At 36.3% G+C, this 22,118-nt stretch overlaps 1 protein-coding gene across 1 annotated transcript in view; it reads right to left on the bottom strand.

Annotated features, from left to right (window-relative positions):
• The window catches only part of ATP2B1 (ATPase plasma membrane Ca2+ transporting 1), a 132,733-nt gene that overhangs the window by 3,454 nt on the left and 107,161 nt on the right, over positions 1 to 22,118 (bottom strand). The window contains exons 15-20 of the mRNA XM_081250063.1: positions 21,751 to 21,857; positions 14,322 to 14,513; positions 13,878 to 14,091; positions 13,201 to 13,412; positions 11,718 to 11,825; positions 9,714 to 9,896 (exon numbers count right to left, since the gene is read on the bottom strand). Coding sequence (XP_081106189.1) covers positions 9,714 to 9,896; positions 11,718 to 11,825; positions 13,201 to 13,412; positions 13,878 to 14,091; positions 14,322 to 14,513; positions 21,751 to 21,857 — 1,016 coding nt within the window. The remainder of the gene's footprint in view (positions 1 to 9,713; positions 9,897 to 11,717; positions 11,826 to 13,200; positions 13,413 to 13,877; positions 14,092 to 14,321; positions 14,514 to 21,750; positions 21,858 to 22,118) is intronic.

Here is a 22,118-nt window from a genome sequence, read left to right as displayed (position 1 = left end):
AACAAAACCACATACTCTTAAGAATTAAGAGGTGTAGAATTCAAAGTAATACTAAGAAAATCTCATTGTCACTGGCTAAGAATTTAATAGCCATTTTATAGGATTTTTTCCCTAAAAAAAACAAAATCAAACAGAAAACAAACATAAAATTAACCATACACAGCTTTAGCTAATTTTTTTAAATGAAAAAAATTATCTTTTGAAAACAAAATAAGTTAAACAAAGTCAAGCACAGAGGGTTACTATTAATCATGCTAGGAATTAGGGTGTCACCGACTATGAAAAAGCCAAGCAAATATAAGCTGAATGTCACAATGAACTCACATCTACCCCACTACGCCCTTAATTAAAAAATAAAAAGACAAAACCCAAATAAATATCTATAAAATGCCATTAAACAGCTATAAATATTTGAGTATATGCCATTTGTCAGTCAAGTGTTAGTGTTTTTCTCTATAATAATAAAACAAATAAATTTACATACTAAACTTCATTGGAAAGAACAGATTTAAAACAAAACAAAAAGCCCTCTGGGATCCTTCTGTGAAAAATTTCCCCAGGAGAAGACACAAAGTCTTCTAGCATTTTCACCCTTAAACATATAGCTCAACAATTCACCTTCCTTCTCAGAAGTCTGCTGTATGGATGAAGACAGGTTAATGAATAATTGACTCAAATACATTCCTGCACATACTGACATTAGGTCTCATTAACCCAGTGTCATAAAGAGTTAAAAAAAAAAAAAGACAAAATCCAAATAGTTGAGCATCTAGTATACATCAATTCAAATAATGTTTGCCTTTGCTTTCTAATGAATCCTGTTTAGCAATGAAGACATCATTTACTCATAGTTAACAGAAGTAACTGATACTGATATTCCAAAAAAAAGATCACTAAAGTCATCTCATAAGTCACTAAATTCACCTCATAAGACAATGGCATTGAAAAAATTAATTTCTTCACAGGGATATTTGAATTTATTTTTTTGAAAATGTAGCAGTTTATGCCCACTTTTTACTGTATATATTTAAGGTATACAAGAGTATTTGATATACATCTACACTATGAAATAATCATTACAATCAAGTTAATTAACATATCCACTACCTCACACAGTTATCATTTGTGTGTGTCGAGAACACTTGGGATTGTACCCTCCTAGCAAATTTCAAGTATACAATACAGTATAGTATTGTTACCTGTAGCCACCATGCTATACGTTAGATCTCCAGACTTATTCATCTTGTATAACTGAAACGTTGTACCCTTTGACCAACATCTCCCAATTCCCCCTCCCTCTAGGCCCTGGTATCCATCATTCTACTCTGCTTGTATGAGTCTGACTATTCCAGATCCCCACTTCTAAGAATTTATCCAAAGGAACTGAAATCAAGATCTTGGAGCGATTCCTGCACTCCTATGTTCACTGCTGTCAGTGGCCAGTAGGCATAGAGAATACAAACTGGAGGACCAGCCAGCAAGTCTGGTGAGTGATGAGAGCTGCTCAAGATGACTCTAAAGTTGTCGCTTATTTGACTTGGTTGCTGGTATTGCTAATGGAGCTAGAGAAGCAGTTGAGATGTTTTATTTTGACCAGTCTGGGTAGAGGGGAGTAATGAAGAATCAAGGGGAAAATAAAAATCAATTTTTGAAACATGTTAAATTTGGGGAGCTGCAGAACATCCAAGTGAAAATATCCAGAGCTCAGAAGAAAGGTATGGGTTTAAGTTAGAGATATGGGAGTCGGCAAGGCTCTAGGAGGGGCAGCATAAAGAGTTAAAAGCAGGTGAGTGCAGTTAGTATATTTGTATAAACGATTACACTCACACCTGTGGCAAGTGAAATTAGGTTCCTTTTTACGGAAGCTTTCCAATTTTGCTAAGATTTTTTTTCCTATCTGACAAAATGTATTAAGTTATCCTAGAACATCGAAGCTTGAAAGGATATTCGAGATAGTTTATTTCAACCACTTTACAAATAATGAAACTGAGCAACTGAGGACAGGTGGCTGCCTTGCTGGGTCACTACAAATTAGTGCCAGAATGTCTTAGAACCAAGCTTTCTGTACTGCCAACTCCAGGTTCTTTCAAGTCAATAAAAGAAGAGAACATATGGACATCAGCTTTATAACTAACTTCAATAGATTAAGATACTTCCTAAGATTTAGGTCAGCACATTACAAGGACAGCTTAGAAATGCTGCAAAGCAATACAATTTTCAATAAACAGTTCTCACATTAGGCACACACAATAACATCTAGATTAACTAGGGGCCACTGAGCCAGATTTGTTTTACTTTCTACTCATAAATAAGAAAGCACTCTCGATCTAAGGCGTGACACTGACCTAGTTTATATTTGCCCTCATCTCTGTTACCTTCTATAGGTAAAATTCTCACAGTACTGTAGTAATTCTGAGTAATTAAAAAGTGCCAACTGTGTGCATTATACTGTAGGTAGACAGAAAACTATTTTAATACCACTAAGAAATCAGTTTAAGCAGAAAATGATTACCCATCTTTGACAATTCAACCCTAACTGTTTATCTAGTCTTTTAACTCAATTCTTTTAATAGCTATTAAGACCTACTATGCACAAAACTATAGCTCCTAAAATTATTAGAATTAAGAAAAATTCAACAATCCCTATGTCAAGAATTTTCTAAACAGTAAATTATTGAGGAAAAAAATCAGAGGCATGATGAGGCACATACGGCAAACAAAAAATTGAAATGATTATTATGATCAATAAAGTAATTTTAGGAAACTGAATATGTAAGCATTACATTAAACTTTAAGTAACAAATCAAGTTAAGATCATGTACCCTGCTAAACCACCCATTTTCTTAAATATAATCCTAACTTTTGATAGTAGAAAATATCACTGCCCAAAACACTGTATGTAAGGAGACGGCTCTAAACTATGAGGCTACTTAATCAGTAGCTGATATATCTTACCTTCTACAACAGACTGCCCATTTCTGAAATTTGTATTTATCATTACCTTTATTATGTGCACCATAAAGAATCTCAATGGTAAAGTAAAAGATACTGTGCAACAGGGAATAAAATTCGAGGTTGCTTTTCAAAGCTGTGTACTTGCATATCAAATTTTCTCAAAGTGAGACTCACCTGTGTAATATGTAATGTTTTAATTACCTGGAATAGGGGTTGGAAAACATTTTCTGTAAAGGGCCAGGCAGCAAATATTTTAGGTTTAGTGAGCCATACGGTCCCTGATGCAGCTACTCAACTCTGCCTTTGTAGTGTAAAACTACCAGACAGTAATTAAATGAATGAGCATGGCTATGTTCCAATTAAAAACAGGCAACAGGCCAGATATGGCCCATAGGCTATGGTTTGCCAATCATTTATCTGGAAGTCCAAATTTTCTCTCAATTTCTCCTTTCCAGGAAGGCGTAACTATTGATTTAGCAAAAGAATTTACTAACCGTGAAGACTGATATTAGAAGGATACACTTTATAAAGAAAAACTATAGAAAGTTTCCTCTTCAGATTTTTAGAAGATCTGACTAATAAGTGAGGAAAAAAAGATGCCCTCTCCAGAGATGTTACAAGCCTAGTATATGACAAAGTTGAAATGGATTATAATTTCTTCATTTAGCACAGCGAAGACTCTAGATGAGTCTTTGAGGATAGTGGGGGAGGGGGGAGGGACAAATTAGGAGTTTGGGATTAACATACACACAGCTACATATAAAATAGAAAACCATGAGGACCTACTGTATAGCACAGGGAACTCTATTCAATATGTTACACTAACCTATAATGGAAAAGAATCTGAAAAAGAATACATATATGCATAACTGAATCACTTTGCTGTACACTTGAAGTTAACACAACATTGTAAATTAACTATACTTCACTAAAAAAAAAGAAGGTTAAAAAAAAAGTCAAAGAAGTTTGACAAACACAGAAATTTCTAAAATTATTCTATATTAGGGCAGGAAACCAGTGAGGAATTTACACCTTTCATTAAATGTATTAACACCATTACCCTCAATACATGTGCCCAGCAACTCACAGGTTTCATATATAGTTGTGCATCAGAAAAGAGCACAGAGCACATCACCTGAACCAGGTGTGGGTGGCTATGTCTTCAAACAGAGTTTGTGCTTGATTTGATATTTAATATAAAGCCTGGAATACAATTATACAGAGAAATACAATAAATATGATACACCTAAGGTCATGTGATACCACTCCAAGTGAAAGAAGTCAATTACTTAAAATTTTCTGAAGTAAAAATAAATGGAATATATACCACCTAGGAGATAAACTTGTCAAAAAATGTTTAACAAAGCTAATCAAGAGGAAACAACCAAATCCAGAATGCAGGACACTTTATAAGACAATTTGCCTAGATTTTTTTAAAAAGTCAATGTTACGAAACTTAAAGGTAGAGAAAATGGATCCAGGTTAAAGGAGACTGAAGAGTCATAACACACATTATTGAATGTCTTTCCTTCGATCCTGGATCAAAAAAGCTATAAAGGACATTTTGGGGGCAACTGGAGAAATCTGAATATGGACTGTATATTAGATAAAATGGTATCAAAGATAGATTTCTTGGATATGATTATATAGTATGATTATATAGGAGAGCACATAGTGAAGTATTTAGAGATGGCATTTACGGTATCTGCTACTTACTTTCAAATGGCTCAAAAAAAGCATATATTAATACTATATAGATAAAGCAGACATCATAAAATATTAGGAAGTGGTAAATCCAGGTGAAGATTATTCATGTATTAATCTTTCAACTTGTCTGTCAGTTTGAAATTTTTCAAATTTAAAGTTTTGAGGGGAGGGATTAAGTCTCAGTTTGGCTCCTTCTTGTGGGATATAAACAGATGCTTACTTTCCATTCTAGCCTCATCAACTCCTTACATTCCATCACTCTTTTAGTATCAAACTATGTCAGTTGAGGTCTGCTTTCCTCAACCGACAAATTCTGTCAGGTCAGCTCAGGAATCATTTCCTTTTGGTAATTTTTCCTGACTTCTCAGGGTGGGTTAAGGACCCTGTTATAACATTCTCTGTTTCATCACCATGTAGAAATCCCCAACTCCTTGTTTGCTTCCCTTACTAGATGACAAGATCTGGAGGTTCTAGCAGCCTTGGCATATAGTAGGCCTTCCACTGTTTATGAAATACAACTAAATGAACACTAATAGTAGGAGATGAAGGGATGAGTGGTAATATGTCCTCGAAAGCCAGGAATAACGTGAAATCCATAGGAGGGAGGCATGCAACTGACATCAGCCATCCCAGGAGTAAGGCCAGGCAATTTGCATACACCATTTCATTCAGGTAGGTAGTACCACAGTAATTTCTAAAAGGAAGATTCCGATCTGTCCACGTATGTAAATTTAACATCCTGTCTAAATGTTACAGGGTCAGTTTGTCTTTACAGCACTTGTCTGCTCTTTGCTCTACATCATGTTGCCTCTGCTTATTAGCCATGGACAAGTCATTTAAACTCCAAGTCAGTTTTCACACCTATAAAATGGGCATAGTTCCTGTTCTGCCTGTTTTACAACACTGTCAAAAATAACAAATGAAAATTACTTAAGAGTGAACAGATAGGCTCTGCGTAAACAGCATTGTTTTCTCCCCTCAATTCATCCCCTCCCCAGCTTCCCAAGGTTCCTCTAGTCCTTAATTGGCTAAAGACCAAATGGAAAAGATAGGTTTCTGGCCAAATCAGGTATCTTAGCTGACTTCAAGGGTAGGCATGAGGAATGGGGGGGGTTTGTATCTTTTTTTTTTTTTTTTTGCGGTATGTGGGCCTCTCACTGTTGTGGCCTCTCCCGTTGCGGAGCACAGGCTCCGGACGCGCAGGCTCAGCGGCCATGGCTCACGGGCCCAGCCACTCCGCGGCATGTGGGATCTTCCCAGACCAGGGCACGAACCCGTGTCTCCTGCATCAGCAGGCAGACTCTCAACCACTGCGCCACCAGGGAAGCCCGGGGGTTTGTATCTTTAATGCCTCTAATATACTAAGAATCTACCATGGACTCAAGACACTAATTCAGAGTAAGAACGATATAGGTTATAAGACTTCTGGAGAGTTTACTAAAAACCTTTTACTAAAAGTCATTTACTAAAAACCTGAAAGAAAATCTGTCATTCTAGTCAATTAATGAAAATTATGACCTGTGATAATTAATCAGTATAAATCACATGATCATCTTTCAACAGATGCAGAAAAGCACTTGACAAAATTCAACATCCATTTATGATAAAAGCTCTTAACAAAACAGGTATAGAGGGAACATACCTCAACATAATGAAGGGACACACCCAGAGCTCACATCACACTTAACAGCGAAAACATGAAAGCTTTTCCTCTAAGGTCAGGAACAAGACAAGGATGTTCACTCTTGTCACCTTTATTCAACATAGTACTGGAAGTCTTAACTAGAGCAATCAGGCAAGAAAAAGAAACAAAAGGCATCCAAATTGGAAAGGAAGACATAAACCTGTCACTGTCTGCAGATGATACTATATATAGAAAACCCTAAACACTCCATCAAAAAACTGTCAGAACTAATAAACGAATTCAGTAAAGTTGCAAGATACAAAATCAATATGCAAAAATCTGTTCTATTTCTTTACACTAATAGCCTATTTGACAGGGAAATTAAGAAAACGATCCCGGACTTCCCTGGTGGCACAGTGGTTAAGAACCCACCTGCCAGTGCAGGGGACACAGGCTCAAGCCCTGGGCTGGGAAGATCCCACATGCTGTGGAACAACTAAGCCCGTGTGCCACAACTACCGAACCTGCGCTCTAGAGCCTGCGAGCCACAACTACTGAGCCCACGTGCCACAACAACTGAAGCCTGCACGCCTAGAGGTCAAGCTCCGCAACAAGAAGCCCGTGCACCGCAAGGAAGAGTAGCCCCCGCTCACTGCAACTAGAGAAAAGCCCGTGCGCAGCAACGAAGACCCAATGCAGCCAAAAATAAATAAATTTAAAAAAGAGAAAACAATCTCATTTACAACTGTATCAAAAAAATAATAAAATATCTAAGAATAAATTTAACCAAGGAGGTGAAAGACCTGTATATTGAAAACTACAAGACATTAATGAAAGAAACTAAAGATGACACAAATAAATGAAAAGATACTCCATGTTCACAGCCTGGAAGAATTCATATTGTTAAAATGCCCATATTACCCAAAGCAATACAGATTCAATGAAATCCCTATCAAAATTCCAGTGGCATTTTTCACAGAAATAGAACAAACAATCCTAAAATTTGTGTGGAACCACAAAAGACCCCAAATAGTCAAGGCAATCTTGAGAAATAAGAACAAAGCTGGAGGCTCCCTGATTTCAACTATATTACAAAGATATAGTAATTAAAACTGTATGGTACTGGTATGAGTTTACATAAAAATGGACATATAGATCAATGGAACAGAACAGAGACCCTAGAAATAAACCCATACATATATGGTCAATTAATTGACAATAAAGGAGTCAAGAATATACAATGGGGAAAGACAGTCTCTTCAATAGATGGTGTTAGGAAAATTGGATAGCCACATGCAAAAGAATGAAACTGTACCACTATTATCTCACACCACACAAAAATGAACTCAGAATTGATTATAAAGACTTTAACATTAGACCTGAAACCATAAAACTCCTAGAAAAAAACACAGATGGTAAGTAAGCTCCTTGACATAGGGTGATGAATGATTTTTTGAATCTGACACCAAAAGCAAGAAAAGCAAAATTAAACAAGTGGGATTACATCAAACTAAAAAGCTTCTACACATTAGAGAAAACTATGAACAAAATGAAAAGGCAACCTACAGAATGGGAGAAAATATTAGCAAATCATATATCTGATATAGGGCCAATATCCAAAATATACAAAAAACCTGTACAACTTGATAGCAAGAAAACCAAACAATCCAATTAAAATATGGTCAAAAGATCCAAACAGACATTTTTCCAAAAACTATCTACAAATGGCCAATAGGTACATGAAAAGATGCTCAATATCACTAATCATCAGGGAAATGCAAATCAAAACCCACAATGAGATATTACCTCACATCTGATAGAATGAAACAGAAACAACCTAAGTGTCCACTGATGAATGGATACATATGGTGTACACACACACACACACACACACACACACACACACACAGGAACATTATTTAACCATAAAAAAGGAAATCTTGATATTTGTGAAAACACAGATGAACCCTGTAGGCATTATCCTGAGTGAAATAAGTCAGACAGAGAAAGACAAATACCGTATGATCTCTCTTATATGTGGAATCTAAAAAAAAATGAAACCCAAACCAAGCTCATAGATACAAAAAACAAATTGGTTGCTGTAAGAGGTGGGAGGTGGGCAGTGGTGTGAGAAATGAATAAACTTAAAAAAAAAACTGAAAAAATATTAAAAGAAACGCACTTTCCCTACTTCTTTGGAAAACTTAATAGAACATTTTCTTATCTAGGAAGCAATTCTAAATTAAATTGATTATATAAATGAAAAAAACCCACATAAATACCAAAGAACTTTGAAGCTTATACAGGGATGCACTCTCAAAACAAAACAAAATAAATTAAAAATTCACAGCAAGGCCACAAAGTCCAAGCTAAGAAGGCAAACACCTGGCTATATGCTCAGAACTTTTCCTCAGGGTACTAACTTACTTTACAAACTGAACAAGATACAAGTCAGAATGCTTAAGTTCATCTTTAGCTTTAAAAATGCAATTTCTTGGTTCTGTTAGATCAGTTTCAAATCACATGCTTTTGGGAATCATGCATTATGGAACATGTTTAAAGGCATATACTCAAAAATTTATAGTCGTTTCACAAATTCTAAGCTACAATTTTATTCCCCATATTAACTATCAGAGTTAGCATAGAGACAAGCTCACAGATTTCATGTCTGATCTTTGGTTGCAATTGTTCCACCTGTTATCTAACCCTCTAAGAAATAAAACAACCACAACGACAACACTTTGAGGTCTCAATCCACTTTACGAAAAGAAAGCTTTATGAAAAGCCTGAACAATGAATTTAAACATTAAGGAGAAAATGAGAAACGTTAGGTGTGTGAAGTAGGAAATGTTAATTTCATGCACTTAGGAACACACACTCACACCCCACAGTAGTAGAAGCAGTAGAAGAGGAAAACACTACATGTGTAGGGGTAGAAATATTTGTTACATCATGATGCTGGCTGGCGATGGAGGGTTGCCGCCTTAGAGCCCCCTGAATGGAACTTCCACTCTGGAAAGCATTCACTACATCCATCTGCAAGGAATCAGAGATTGTGACAGCTTGCTCAGCAAGAGAGAGAGAGAACAAGAGAAAGGACCATTCCATCTATCAACATATAAAAAGTAAAGAAAAAGGCACTTTTTACAGAGCAGATAAATAGGCAAGAGTAGCATTTGGAGATGAAGGGGGGGAAAAAAGCTAGGAAAAAAGGAGCTTGGGGGCATATAGACACATTCTTTCATGGTCAGTTAAAACTTTCACCCATTCCATTCCAGGCACCAGTACTATTTTTCAAAAGAATAAGTTTTGTGGGTTGGGGAGGCTGGAAAGGAAGCAAAGGAGCACATTCAAACCTCCTCCCCAGGCCCGAAAGCCCTCGGCTCCCGCTCCCATCGTCTCTCCTACCTCTCCACCAGACCCATACCTGCGTTTGGATTCTGTTCAGACCTCTAAACCACAAGATCTGGCCACGCCGTAACTCCCGCTCAGCGTGATCAATCTCTTCCACATCCTCTGCTAACTCCTCCTCAGGTATTTCTTCCTTTTGTGTTCCATGACCAGCTTCTTTTAGGAATTTTAAACGGCTAGTTGGAATTGTTGAAATAAGCTACAACACAGGGGAAAGAACTCAGAAACAAATCATATCAAACTACAATTAAACCGATCAACTTTAATACAAAAAAGGTATGGAAAGTTGCAAGGATAGCCAACTATCTTTACCAATGAAGCAATGAGATCCTGTCCATCAGAGGCTTTCTTTCTCAGAACAAAAAATATCCTTCTCTTAGCTACACAAAAGATTTAAGTTTGAAGGCTAAAAGGTTTTCCTGAATGGAAATAACCTGATTACATTTTCATATTTTATTTAGGACATTCAAGACAGTAAATTATACAACCATGCTTTGATATATACATATTTCCTTAAACTCATATTAATGATATTTATTTCAAATAAAATGAAAATAGGTGATCTTATATGATGCAAAAGAAGTTTACATTTCATTAGTGCTTTAAGAATTCAATGAGAAAAAACATACCAAAATTCAGAAAATCTTCAAGGCTGAGCTGAAAATAGCTTTTGTTTATTGAATGTATTTATTTTTATAAAGTACAACTATTTAAAATTGGATTAATACTGATTGAGAATGACCCCAAACAAGAACAGATGCCCGAGAAGACAATAAAAAATACCAAAATACCAATATGTATTAACTTATAGGTGTTCACAGCCATTCCTTAAAGAAGCTGGGAGAAACAGGCATGCAGTCAGAATCACAACTGCTCAGAGAACTTCTAGTCCAACCACCTCATGTTAGAGATGAAACAGGTTCAGAAGACACTGGAAGTGACTTGTTCATGGAGTGACTAAGACCCTAGGTTTCCTGACCAACAAAATCAGTGCTTTCTACCATCACACACTTAAAATCAACAGACGACGTCAACCAAGGACAGTAATTGATGCCTGTTAGGCGTGTACACTGTACTGAATTTCCTCTTCCTGAAATTAGCCAGATTTTGGGGGAGGCTGTAGGGTTCGGTTTTGCCTGCGAGGGAACATTATAAAGTAACTAGAACGGTAATTAAAAAAAAAAACTGTGGGACCAGTATGGATCCTGCTTAAAAGAAGATCTCAATGAAAGAGGTCTTTATAATGAGTAAGAAGAGAAACCTCAGAACCTAGAAACACAATTAAGAAAAAGGTGAGATAAAAGGCGCATAAAGACTGAGTTAAGGTTAAGTACAATCTGAATATTCAGTCTGACTGACTTGCAAAATGACAGTAAATTAGCTCACACCAGCTACACACCATAACATAGGCTAGTTTTCATTTATGAAAATGTTGGTACAAATTCTCTATCAGTTTTATAGTGATGGTAATGGATTTAAAATGACACAACAGCACACACACCATTACCACTTATCTTTTAAAAAATAATGACATATCTGCAAGTCAGCTATCCATAGTGAAGATTAAGGATATCTAATTTTTCAGGCATTGTATTTTATACATACACCGTTGAAGCCATTTGATCCAAATAATCTAAAATGTCATTTTGTGGCCTATTTTTCCAGATACCAGTATTTTTATAGAAACATTCTTCACATCAACTGAAACTCAAGATTTTTCCAATGCTACATTTTTATTAAATTACCTAACAAAATGATAAAAAGTCTAAAGTATATAATATTTTTATTAAAATATTATATCTGAAAATGCAAAAGTAGGTCATAGAGCTAAAGATACAGATATTAGCATTTTAACCAGTTATAAATGCATCAGCTTAATAACAGTTGTAAAACTTGTTCTAAAAAACAGAATGAAAACTACTTAGAATCAAGTTATAGAACTGATTAAAGAATATACACACTAGAAATTTTTTTTAAAAATCACTGTAGTTTTGAACAAAAAATGATGAGATTTTTTTACCTGGCCCCAGAGTAACGTTCCCATTCCTAGGAATATTGACCATAGCCACTGTTCTATTGAAAGTTCTGAACAACTGAAAGGTTTTCCACCAAACTGCACAATTATTATCTAGAGGAATAATCAAGAATAAATTTATTTAGTGAAGTTGTTGACTTATACTCTGGCCCATGCTCCTTAACTCATTGTGGACTTGTAATGAACAGACCAGTAGCTGGTCCACAGACCACACTTAGAGTAGCGTGAAGGCACTGAAGAATGACACCCTACATCAACTGTTTTGGGTATATCAACCTAATCGAGGAACTAAGTTTTATCAGACTTGCTTGATAGAGAGATAGGCAGTTACATTTTTGCAATCCCCATATATTAAAAACAGATAAAATAAACCTAACTTTAATAGTAAGTAAAAACTAAAATTTTAGCGTGTCATGAACAATGATTTTTTAATAAAATACTTCCAGAAACTACACAACAAGTAAGTAACACTTCCCCTAAAGTTTATAGAAGTTGAAAGCTAAAACAGAAACAGTCTGCACAGAAATAATTAAGTCTAGGGTTTTGGTTTTGGTATCCACAGTACACAAGGTATAGACTGAATAAACTTCAAAATTCTTAGATCTTCATTTTGAAACTAGCATCATCCTGTTTGATTCTATTGTTGCAAAGCTCACCTTTTAAGTTTAAATCTTACTGTGTTTACTGACTTCCTGGTGCGATCATGCACCATTCACTTACCTGCTTTGATTCCAGATTCTGCTATTAACAACCATTTACACAGAGGAGTACCATAGAATCCAAGATGATATAAAAACATAGGTATAGTAATATAATTATATAAAATTTACCATATGTAAAGTGATGCTTAGTTTTGTCCTTAGAATGACCTTTATAAAAATGGGAAAATTCGGTCCTTTCTATTTCATCTCGACCCCACTTCTCACACCCATTCTCTCACTCCTCTTCTACCTTGTTTTGACAATATTACAAAATGGAAAACTGGCACATACCAAGTCTGGATGAGGCCATTCAGAATCACATGGATTTTAAAATATTCATCTCAAAACCTTTTATTTTTTAATAATGAACTCAACTGTACAAATACAACTACTATTAATTGCTAGAAGCAATTAAGAGATCACTCTAGCTGGACTAAAAAGTGGTTGACTATAAGACTGGCCTTAAATAATATAAAAATTACAACAGTTTTCATAATAACAATGTAGAATAATCAGAATCACAGTGAGTGTGAAGTATCACAGCCACAGAACCAGTAGTGCAATTAAAGTAGTATTAGTTTAATGTACTCATTCACATGTAGAATTTCAGGATGGGGCAAATTTTCACTCGAGTTCTTTTGATGTCCTCAAGGCAATACACAGAAGGCCCACACATTGCAGTCAAGTAATTTCTGGAACAAGCCACCTGTTCACCTAAGATCTCCACAGAATAATCATATTTGAAACTATCTTTTACAATTACCCACCTGTACCACAAATGTGCCTAAAACAATTGTGCAGAAGATGGCATTATTAAAGATTCCTTCAAACACATTTCTTTCACCATGAATTTTCCGAGCATTTATTTCGTTGAAAAGTTGCATCAGTACAAAGGTATTAAAAACAATAGTATAATGTTCCGATGGAGGAGCATGCAAAGGAGCATTTCTTCCACTATCAATATCAAAAAACTTTTCTCCTGAAAGAATGAAAAATTACCATTTTGTAATTATCATACAAAATAATTTAACATTTCAAGGAAGTATGCAATAAAACCTAGTCAGACCTTTCTTGGCTCTCAAACGGCAGCACAGAAAGAGCTGGAAGGGACCTGGGATTCTCTAGTACAACCCTCTTTTATTTTATACAGGAGGAAACGGAAGCCCCCAAAACTATGGTGACATGTTCAGGATCACATATTTAAGTTAGTGGTAAAGCCAAGGACAAGAAATTAGGACTCTTTTTACTCCCCCTACTGCCCCAATCTATCACACTGCCTCTCAAAATGTACTAAGGATCCACCGATAAACAGAAGAAATTAAAGATAAATGGGGAGTCAGAAAGAAAATAACTTATGTTCTTGAAAAATCTGTAGCATTAAAACCATCTGGGATATTAGCTTGGAACAAAACAAATGAAACTTTATCAGGCATTAAATTCTTACCAGCAAACAAGAGTGTAAAGACTACTACAAGCTGATAGAATGCATGACCCAAAATATTCTTCATCATTGTGCGTGAGATGAGAGGCTTATTTCTACCATAAGGTTTCCGAAGCAGGAGAGACTCAGTGGGGGGTTCAGTTGCCAGAGCCAGGGAAGCGAGCGTATCCATTATGAGATTTACCCACAGCATCTGCACAGCCTTAAGCGGTGAATCCTAGAAAAGACAGGTTTCTTAATAGACATTTACAGCTATTCAGGGGCTCCGCAATTCTCAGGAAGCCGTTTCTATTTAAAAACTTAACAGAACAGGATTACATTTTTATATTAATTAACATAAAGTACTAAGCTTCAACTTATTTAAATATTTAAGTACTTTAAAAAGGCAGGTTATACACATCTTTGCTCTAAAATAAACAAGTTTTAATGAATAAATTGTCAACCTACTTGAGTAATACAGGCGCCCGTGAAAGCAACAATCACTGCTACTACATTAACAGTAAGCTGGAACTGAAGGAATTTTGAGATGCTATCATAGACATTTCGTCCCCACATAACTGCTTTAACAATGCTTGTAAAGTTGTCGTCTGTGAGAATAATATCAGATGCTTCTTTAGCTACGTCAGTTCCAGCGATACCCTATTAAAGAAAATTTCTGTGAATTAGACTGAATGTTTAAAATATAACCTTTAAATATTTGAAAGGATAATATATATTTTATAAACAAAAATTTACCATTATACTTAATAATTATTGACTTAAATTTACCGTAAAAGGGGGTAATATAGTTAGTCTAAGATATTGTACTATCTCTCAGAAAGACATTCTATCTCAGCAGAAATCAAACATAATGAACGAGGCATTGACAATAATGTTCAAATTGAGTTGAAAAAAACAAAAAGAGGAATGGACACAGGCACTACCCAAGTTCCTTGCAAAAGTCACACTAAAAGATTTTTTTTTAATTAAAAAATAAGAACTCACGAAGTCAAAAAGTGGGAAAAGAGACACTGCAAAAACATCTTAAGAGGCTGGAAAGCAGATAACCAAGTAGGAAGAAACTCAGCAGACCCCAGAAAGCTGAATCCTACATCAACAGTAGGAGAGCAGAATAGCAGCCGTTCTGCACTACAGGACTCTCCTATGTAAGGCTCAAGACTCGGCAGCACCAGGCAGCAATGGAGGTAGGGGTGAAGGCGCGAATAAGAACAGGAGGATTCTTAAAAGTCTACCGAAGACACTGAAGCAGTACTTAGAGGGCCCGAACTAAGAATAACAATGTCCCTCAACAGTGGAATGGGATGGATTAATAAGTTGTGGATTGATAAAAATGAGTGAACTACAGCTATGTACAATAACACAGATGAATCTCACATGAAAAATGATGAATAAAGGAAGATGGACTCAGAATAATACATGATATATGATTCTTATGTACGAAGTTCAAAAACAGACAAAAGGAATCTTCAGAATACTGGTTATCTCTGCAGAGAGAGATGGCAGTAATTAGAAGGGACTGTGGTTGAGGCATCTGGGGGCATAGGTCATATTCTATTTCTTGCCTTGCATAGAACAGGTCTGTCTACTTGTGATAATCTATTCAGTGTTTACTTATGACATAGACACTTTTCTCTATGTGTGTAGTATTTTAATAACAAAATTAAAAGAAAAGGCAGCTAGAGCCTCAGAGTCCCTTCCCACATCCATACAACCAGGAAGTTTGCCACTCCCTCTAACCTGGCAGAAGACTGCCTGCTAATTAACTAGAGAGGGTATAACAGAGAACGTTTAGACTGAATGATACCAAGTGCTGCTGAGTATAGGAGGTGCTATATTGAAAAAAAGGGGTTAAGAGTAACTCTGTTTAATGAATGTAGAGACCACTACCCTTCTTTTTTCTACTTGATTCCCAGAATACCAGTATTCAGGATTGCCCTCTAGGCAGCACATCGGAAAATTCTTTCCTGAAAATCTGACCATCATAGGAGAAGAGACCTAAAAATACTGAAAATTCAAGGTACCCTAAGGAAGTGAAATGGCCAAGCCAGATCACTTTACTGGGAAGCTTCTGGTCGATAAATCCCACTTAGAGGCCTAAGGCTTTCCAGCTTTTCAGCTTTCTACTGGTAAAATATGCAGAGACAACCAAGCATCACTTTGACCTCTGAAGAAAGCACTAACCTGAAAGACAGAGACTAAACCAAAAGGCATATGGAGACACAAACACTACACAGAGATAAAAGCTGATTTTTATTAAAAAAATCGAATCCTTAGAAAGGCAAAAGGTCAGCAATGAAACAAGAACAAGAACTCAGAGATCCAAAAACAACCCTAGGAAATTAAATATATGATCACAGAAATGAAAAAACAACAGAAGTTGAGGAAATATTCCTGCAAGATGACAAAGGTATGGTAGACAGGAAAAAAGAGACAAGATAATAAGGTAAGTCCAAGAGGTTCAAAAATCAGAGGGGACTATTCCACAAAGAAGAGACACTGGAGAAGACATAAGACGAGTATAAGAACATTTCACAAAATTGAAGAAAATCAGTTTTCATAGTAAAAAGTTGCCCTAAGACAAACCATCACGACATTTCAGAGGACTGAGAACAAAGGAAAGACATATTCCTCCCAGAAGTGTGTGTGGTGGGGGTGGGGGAGAAGGAGGTTCAAAGTTCAACATGGTATGTAGTAACGATGGAGGTACAAATTCAAAATTCTGAGTGAAAATCATTGTCCACCTAGAGTTTTATACCAAGTCCGACTAAGTATCAAGGAGGATTCTTTGAGGAGAGAATAGAGATTTCAGTCATAAAAGTTATGAAAAAGTTTAACTCTCATGAACCCTTTTTCTCAGGGATCTATTGGGGGAGATGGCTTTACTACATGAGAGCGTAAACCACAAAAGACATTGGCATCAAATTCAGGAAATTCAAAATCCAACATAAGAGAGAGGAAAAGGAAATTCTTAGGTATGGAGAAAGAAGAGACAGCTGTGTAGCAGGCTTAGCAAACAGTCCAGATTGAAGCACATCAGAAGATCTGGGAGAGGTAGCTCTAAGAAGGCAAAACTGGTAAAAGTGCCTGATGTCTCTGATGTAATGAAAGGAGAATTTGGCGATGAATTAGTATTAAGTACATAAAAAACTAAGACAATAAATAGATAGATAAATAATTTATAAAGATTAAAAAGTGAATTGAAAAAAATGTATAGGGAATACAAAAAGTTGTGCAAGGAAGTAAAAGTAATTTTAACAGACCACATGGCTCAGCTTGGAACAGCATTTCTAATCACAATAAGGACGGTATATTGACTGATCTCTAACTCTGATGGAAGAATAACAGGATAGGAAGTGTGCGTGAATGCATACAGGTGTCTGTGTGTGTGTGCCTGTGAAAGTGCTAAATCCTTATCTTCCTTAATGGTCATTAACAAAGGCTTTATATTAAAAAAATTTAAAAAACTATGAATTGGGAGATTGGGATTGACATATATACACTATTGATACTATGTATAAAATAGATAACTAGTGAGAACCTACTGTATAGCATAGGGAACTCTACTCAGTGCTCTGTGGTGACCTAAATGGGAAGGAAATCCAAAAAAGAGTGGATATATGTATACATATAGCTGATTCACTTTGCTGTACAGTAGAAACTAACACAACATTGTAAAGCAACTATACTCCAATAAAGATTAATTAAAAAATACAAAAAAAAATTAAAACCCTTGTAATCATGCCATTTAGATACATGGAGGCAAACAACTAAGGAAAACAAACAGGGAAAATAACTGGTTTCCTTTAGTCAAAAATTAGCTGGAAGAAATGATATGTGGTAGGGGACACAGTTATTAAGTCTTATAGAACTGTTTGACTTATTAAATGCTATGCAATATTGTTTTGATAAACACAAAGTCCAAACCAAGCTTTTCTCAAAATACTCCATGAAGGAGCAATCTTAATTTAAAATTTTAGTCTCTAACTCCTAATCTGTATACTTTACTTTTTTTTTTTTTTCCTTTTTCCGGCTGCACTGCGCTGCCGCTTGTGGCATCTTAGTTCCCTGACCAGGGACTGAACCCGAGCCCTCGGCAGTGAAAGCGCGGAGTCCTAACCACTGGACCGCCAGGGAATACCAGGGAATTCCCTGTATATTTTTTTAATGTGCAACATATTTAACACATCTAAACCCAACAGGTTTCCTTGCCTCTAATCATCCTCCATCTTTTGCAAATGCAAATCTCACACTCCCTTGTTCAAAATCTTTCAAAATTTAAAAAGCTACTTTAAGATGTTAATTGTGTCCAAATAAAAACTAGTTTCACAGTGAAACAAGTTTGGGAAACTCGCCATCAAAAAACGTTAAAACAGCTTTTTATAAGCTTCTTAGAGCTGTATGCTAGCATGCATTGTGCGTCTCCAAATTTGTTTTACTGCATCAGAAGTCTGCTTGGGAAGTGCTGATCTACAGGATACAAGAACCAATTCCTCATCTTCATATTCAAGGCCCTTCGGATCGTCACATTCCAGTACCCACCAACACCACACCCTCTTCTAGTGAAGTTAAACTACTTGTAATTCTCGGAGGGTCTCTTAGCAGTAGTTTTCTCCCTCTCTCCATTCAAATGGCAACTCTTTCAGAAAACTTTCCCCAGTCTCTACAGGCAGGGTCAAGGACTTCTTCCTTGAGGCACTCCCTGTGCAGTGTTTAGTTCTTCACTGGCTGCCACCGTGCTTCAGTGATTTACTTCCTTCTGTGCTGAACCTTTAGGAGGCAGCAACTACTCACCTGTAATGTTTCTGGACCAGAATATTGAAAACAGCTTCTTAATGTTTGGAGGAGAAACAAATTATTATTAACCCAAAGTCTAAAAAACACTTTAAATTAAATGAAGATATTTTAATTACCTTAGCGAAGATTTTACTACCACAGATGCATATTTGGTTTCAGAAATACATCATGGCATTCAGTCTATGATGACAGAAATATCTGTACATGTGTGGTTAACTGAATTTTGGTAAGAATAATGCAATATAATTTTAAAAATAATGTAATCATATTTTAAACACAGCATGGAAGCTTGCTATCTAAAGGAATTCTGAAAGGAGTGGCTAAACAGGGGAAAATGCCAGGCCTCTTTGCAATGTACTCACATTAGAGTCCTTTTAATTTATTGTTGTAAATTTTATCTTAATGTTGAATTTACTAAATGTAAGTGTATATGTGTGTATACATACATACACACACCTATATATATAAAGAGAGAGACAGAGAATACAGTGTTTTAAAATGCTATTTCTGCCTGAAAAATAAGAGACAGGTTTAAAAAGAACTAATCAATAGCAATTTTTTGGGCTTCCCTAGTGGCGCAGTGGTTAAGAATCTGCCTGCCAATGCAGGGGACACGGGTTCGAGCCCTGGTCCGGGAAGATCCCACATGCTGCGGAGCAACTAAGCCTGTGCGCCACAACTACTGAGCCTATGCTCTAGAGCCCACGAGCCTCAACTACTGAGCTCGTGAGCCACAACTACTGAAGCCCACGGGCCTAGAGGCTGTGCTCCACAACAAGAGAATCCACCGCAGTGAGAAGCACGCACACCACATCAAAGAGTAACCCCCCACTTGCTGCAACTAGAGAAAGCCCGCGGACAGCAATGAAGACCCAACACAGACAAAAATAAATAAAATAAAATAAATAATAAATTAAAAAAAAGAGACACTTCATCTCTCTCTCTCACACACACACACACACACACACACACACAAGCAATTTCTTGTGGGTATCTAATAAAAGTCCAAGACACATAATTTCGTCTTTCAGTTTTAAAATATGAAATTGAAGAACTGAACAAATATACAAAGTAAATTCAAGCTTGAGCAAGAGTGCTTTCAAGTCCAAGCCACTATGCACTTATTTTTTCTCTGTGCATTTAAAATAAATTTAGATTTTTTTTTTTGACGTTACCTTTAAAAAAAAAAAAAGTGGTAAAATGTACCTAAAACTTTCAAGGCTTAAAAATCAAACAGAGGGCCTCCCTGGTGGCGCAGTGGTTGAGAGTCCGCCTGCCGATGCAGGGGATACGGGTTCGTGCCCCGGTCTGGGAGGATCCCATATGCCACGGAGCGGCTGGGCCCGTGAGCCATGGCCGCTGGGCCTGCGCGTCCAGAGCCTGTGCTCTGCAACAGGAGAGGCCACAGCAGTGAGAGGCCCGCGTACCGCAAAAAAAAAAAAAAAAAAAAAAAAATCAAACAGAGCAGCTGCTGTACTGTGTTTTTGTTTGAATTACTATATTTACCTGCATTTATTTAAAGCCCTTAGTATCTGCCTTAAACACCTAAGTTTTAGGAAGTAAGTTTTTGTTTTTGTTTTTTAAATATTAAAATGCATTGTATATAAATACCTTCCTGGTCAGCTGTCCAGATGAAAGCAGAAGTAAGAATCCTGCCAAATGCTCAAGAGCAGCAATGAGTGATCCCATGTTTCTAAAATGAATGATCCTGTTTTGCTTACAGCCAAAGGAAAAGCCCTTAAATATTCCTTATCCCTTCAGCTTCTTCTCCCAGCTCTTCAGAAGTTCACACCAATGCACTGCTTACCATAATAAGTTTGGGATAGGGCAGAGTGGAAATCTTTGGGTTCACAGCTATTGGTTGAGAGTACTTTACCCATATCATTTCCTTCTTCCATCTCCCTCACTCCTGTTAAAAGGCAGCTACCATGGTGGTGGTTCTGCTAAACCCCTATTTTAGCAGCAAAATACCAGGGGGACAAATTATGCAAATAAACATTGGTACACATAAATATTCTCCTTTCTGAAACACTTGGGGGCACACTGTGTTTCAGAATTCAAAGTCTCTCATGCTTTAGAAAGATAATGAGGCACATACCTTCTATCACAAATTCTCCCAGATAGGGTTAGCATCCCATAAAAACACATTAATATCTCTACAATGACTATGAATGTTCATATTAAGTGGGACAAATAACATCCTCATATCATTCAGAATATTTTTTGCAATCAAATGATTCTGCTGCAAATTTAGGAAAAAAAATTTCAGTTTCCAGATTTTTGGATTTGAGAATTGTGATTATGAACCTGTATTTTCCAAAAATGAAATAAATCAAATTAAAATTAAATAAAATACTTAAATTTTCTATGGCACTGAAAGTACAAAGATTCATTCCAACACTGAAAAATTAGAAGGACTGGATTCAAAGATATAACAATCTAATTTCAATCATTAAACATTTATGTAGCATATGTATTTTATGATACCTATTTTATAGTAAACACTTCATCAGTATTATGGCTACAGTATAAAGAAAATAATAATGAAATGCTAAAATTTCCTAGCACTTTTAATAATCAAATATAAATTGAGAACTTGGGTGGGGTACAGTAGATCTTTTTTTCAGTCAAAAAAGATTACAAAAAAAAAGATTACATCTATTATACATGAAATGATTACTAAAAAGTTACTCTTAAGACATTTTCAGTTGAGTGGAAGATTCTTAATCATATTCTTAATTTAAATACATATAACTGTTCTAAGCCTGTCTCCTATTTAAGAGGACTGCTGTAAGGTTTAGATGAGATGACAGACATTTATATATTTTACAGAGTACAAGGTAAATGTATGATATTATAACTGTTCAAAAGAAGTCACGTCATCTTCCAGCATCAAATAAAGGTATTATATAAACTAATTAGACCTATAAACCAATATAGGCTTACATATTATCCCTCAAGCTACTCTTGAGGGACAGTGTTTAAAATCAACAGTAACTTAGTAACAAACAAACAAACCAAACAAACAGAAAACCCAACCAGTAAATTACACCTGAATATTTGAATTATGTTAAGTTCCTACCATTGCAAATCCAACATCAGCTTTCTTTAACGCTGGGCCATCATTTGTACCATCACCAGTTACAGCTACAACCTGGCGTTGTTCTGAGACAGTGCTGTCAATTATACCTGAAATAAAAGTAAGTATTTATGCTGTAAAAACAACCTGTTTAATTAATAAAGTGATTCTGCAGAATATGCTAGCCAGCCAGTTTTACAGACTCAAAGTTAAAAATAGGGGCTTCCCTGGTGGCGCAGTGGTTGAGAGTCCACCTGCCGATGCAGGGGACATGGGTTTGTGCCCCGGTCCGGGAAGATCCCACATGCCGCGGAGCGGCTAGGCCGTGAGCCATGGCCGCTGAGCCTGTGCATCTGGAGCCTGTGCTCCGC

The sequence above is a fragment of the Mesoplodon bidens genome (genome assembly GCF_964165515.1).
Source record: "Mesoplodon bidens genome assembly, chromosome: 11".
Classification (NCBI taxonomy): domain Eukaryota; kingdom Metazoa; phylum Chordata; class Mammalia; order Artiodactyla; family Ziphiidae; genus Mesoplodon; species Mesoplodon bidens.
Note: the sequence above shows the minus strand (reverse complement) of the source record. Positions and strands in the feature narration are given on the sequence as shown.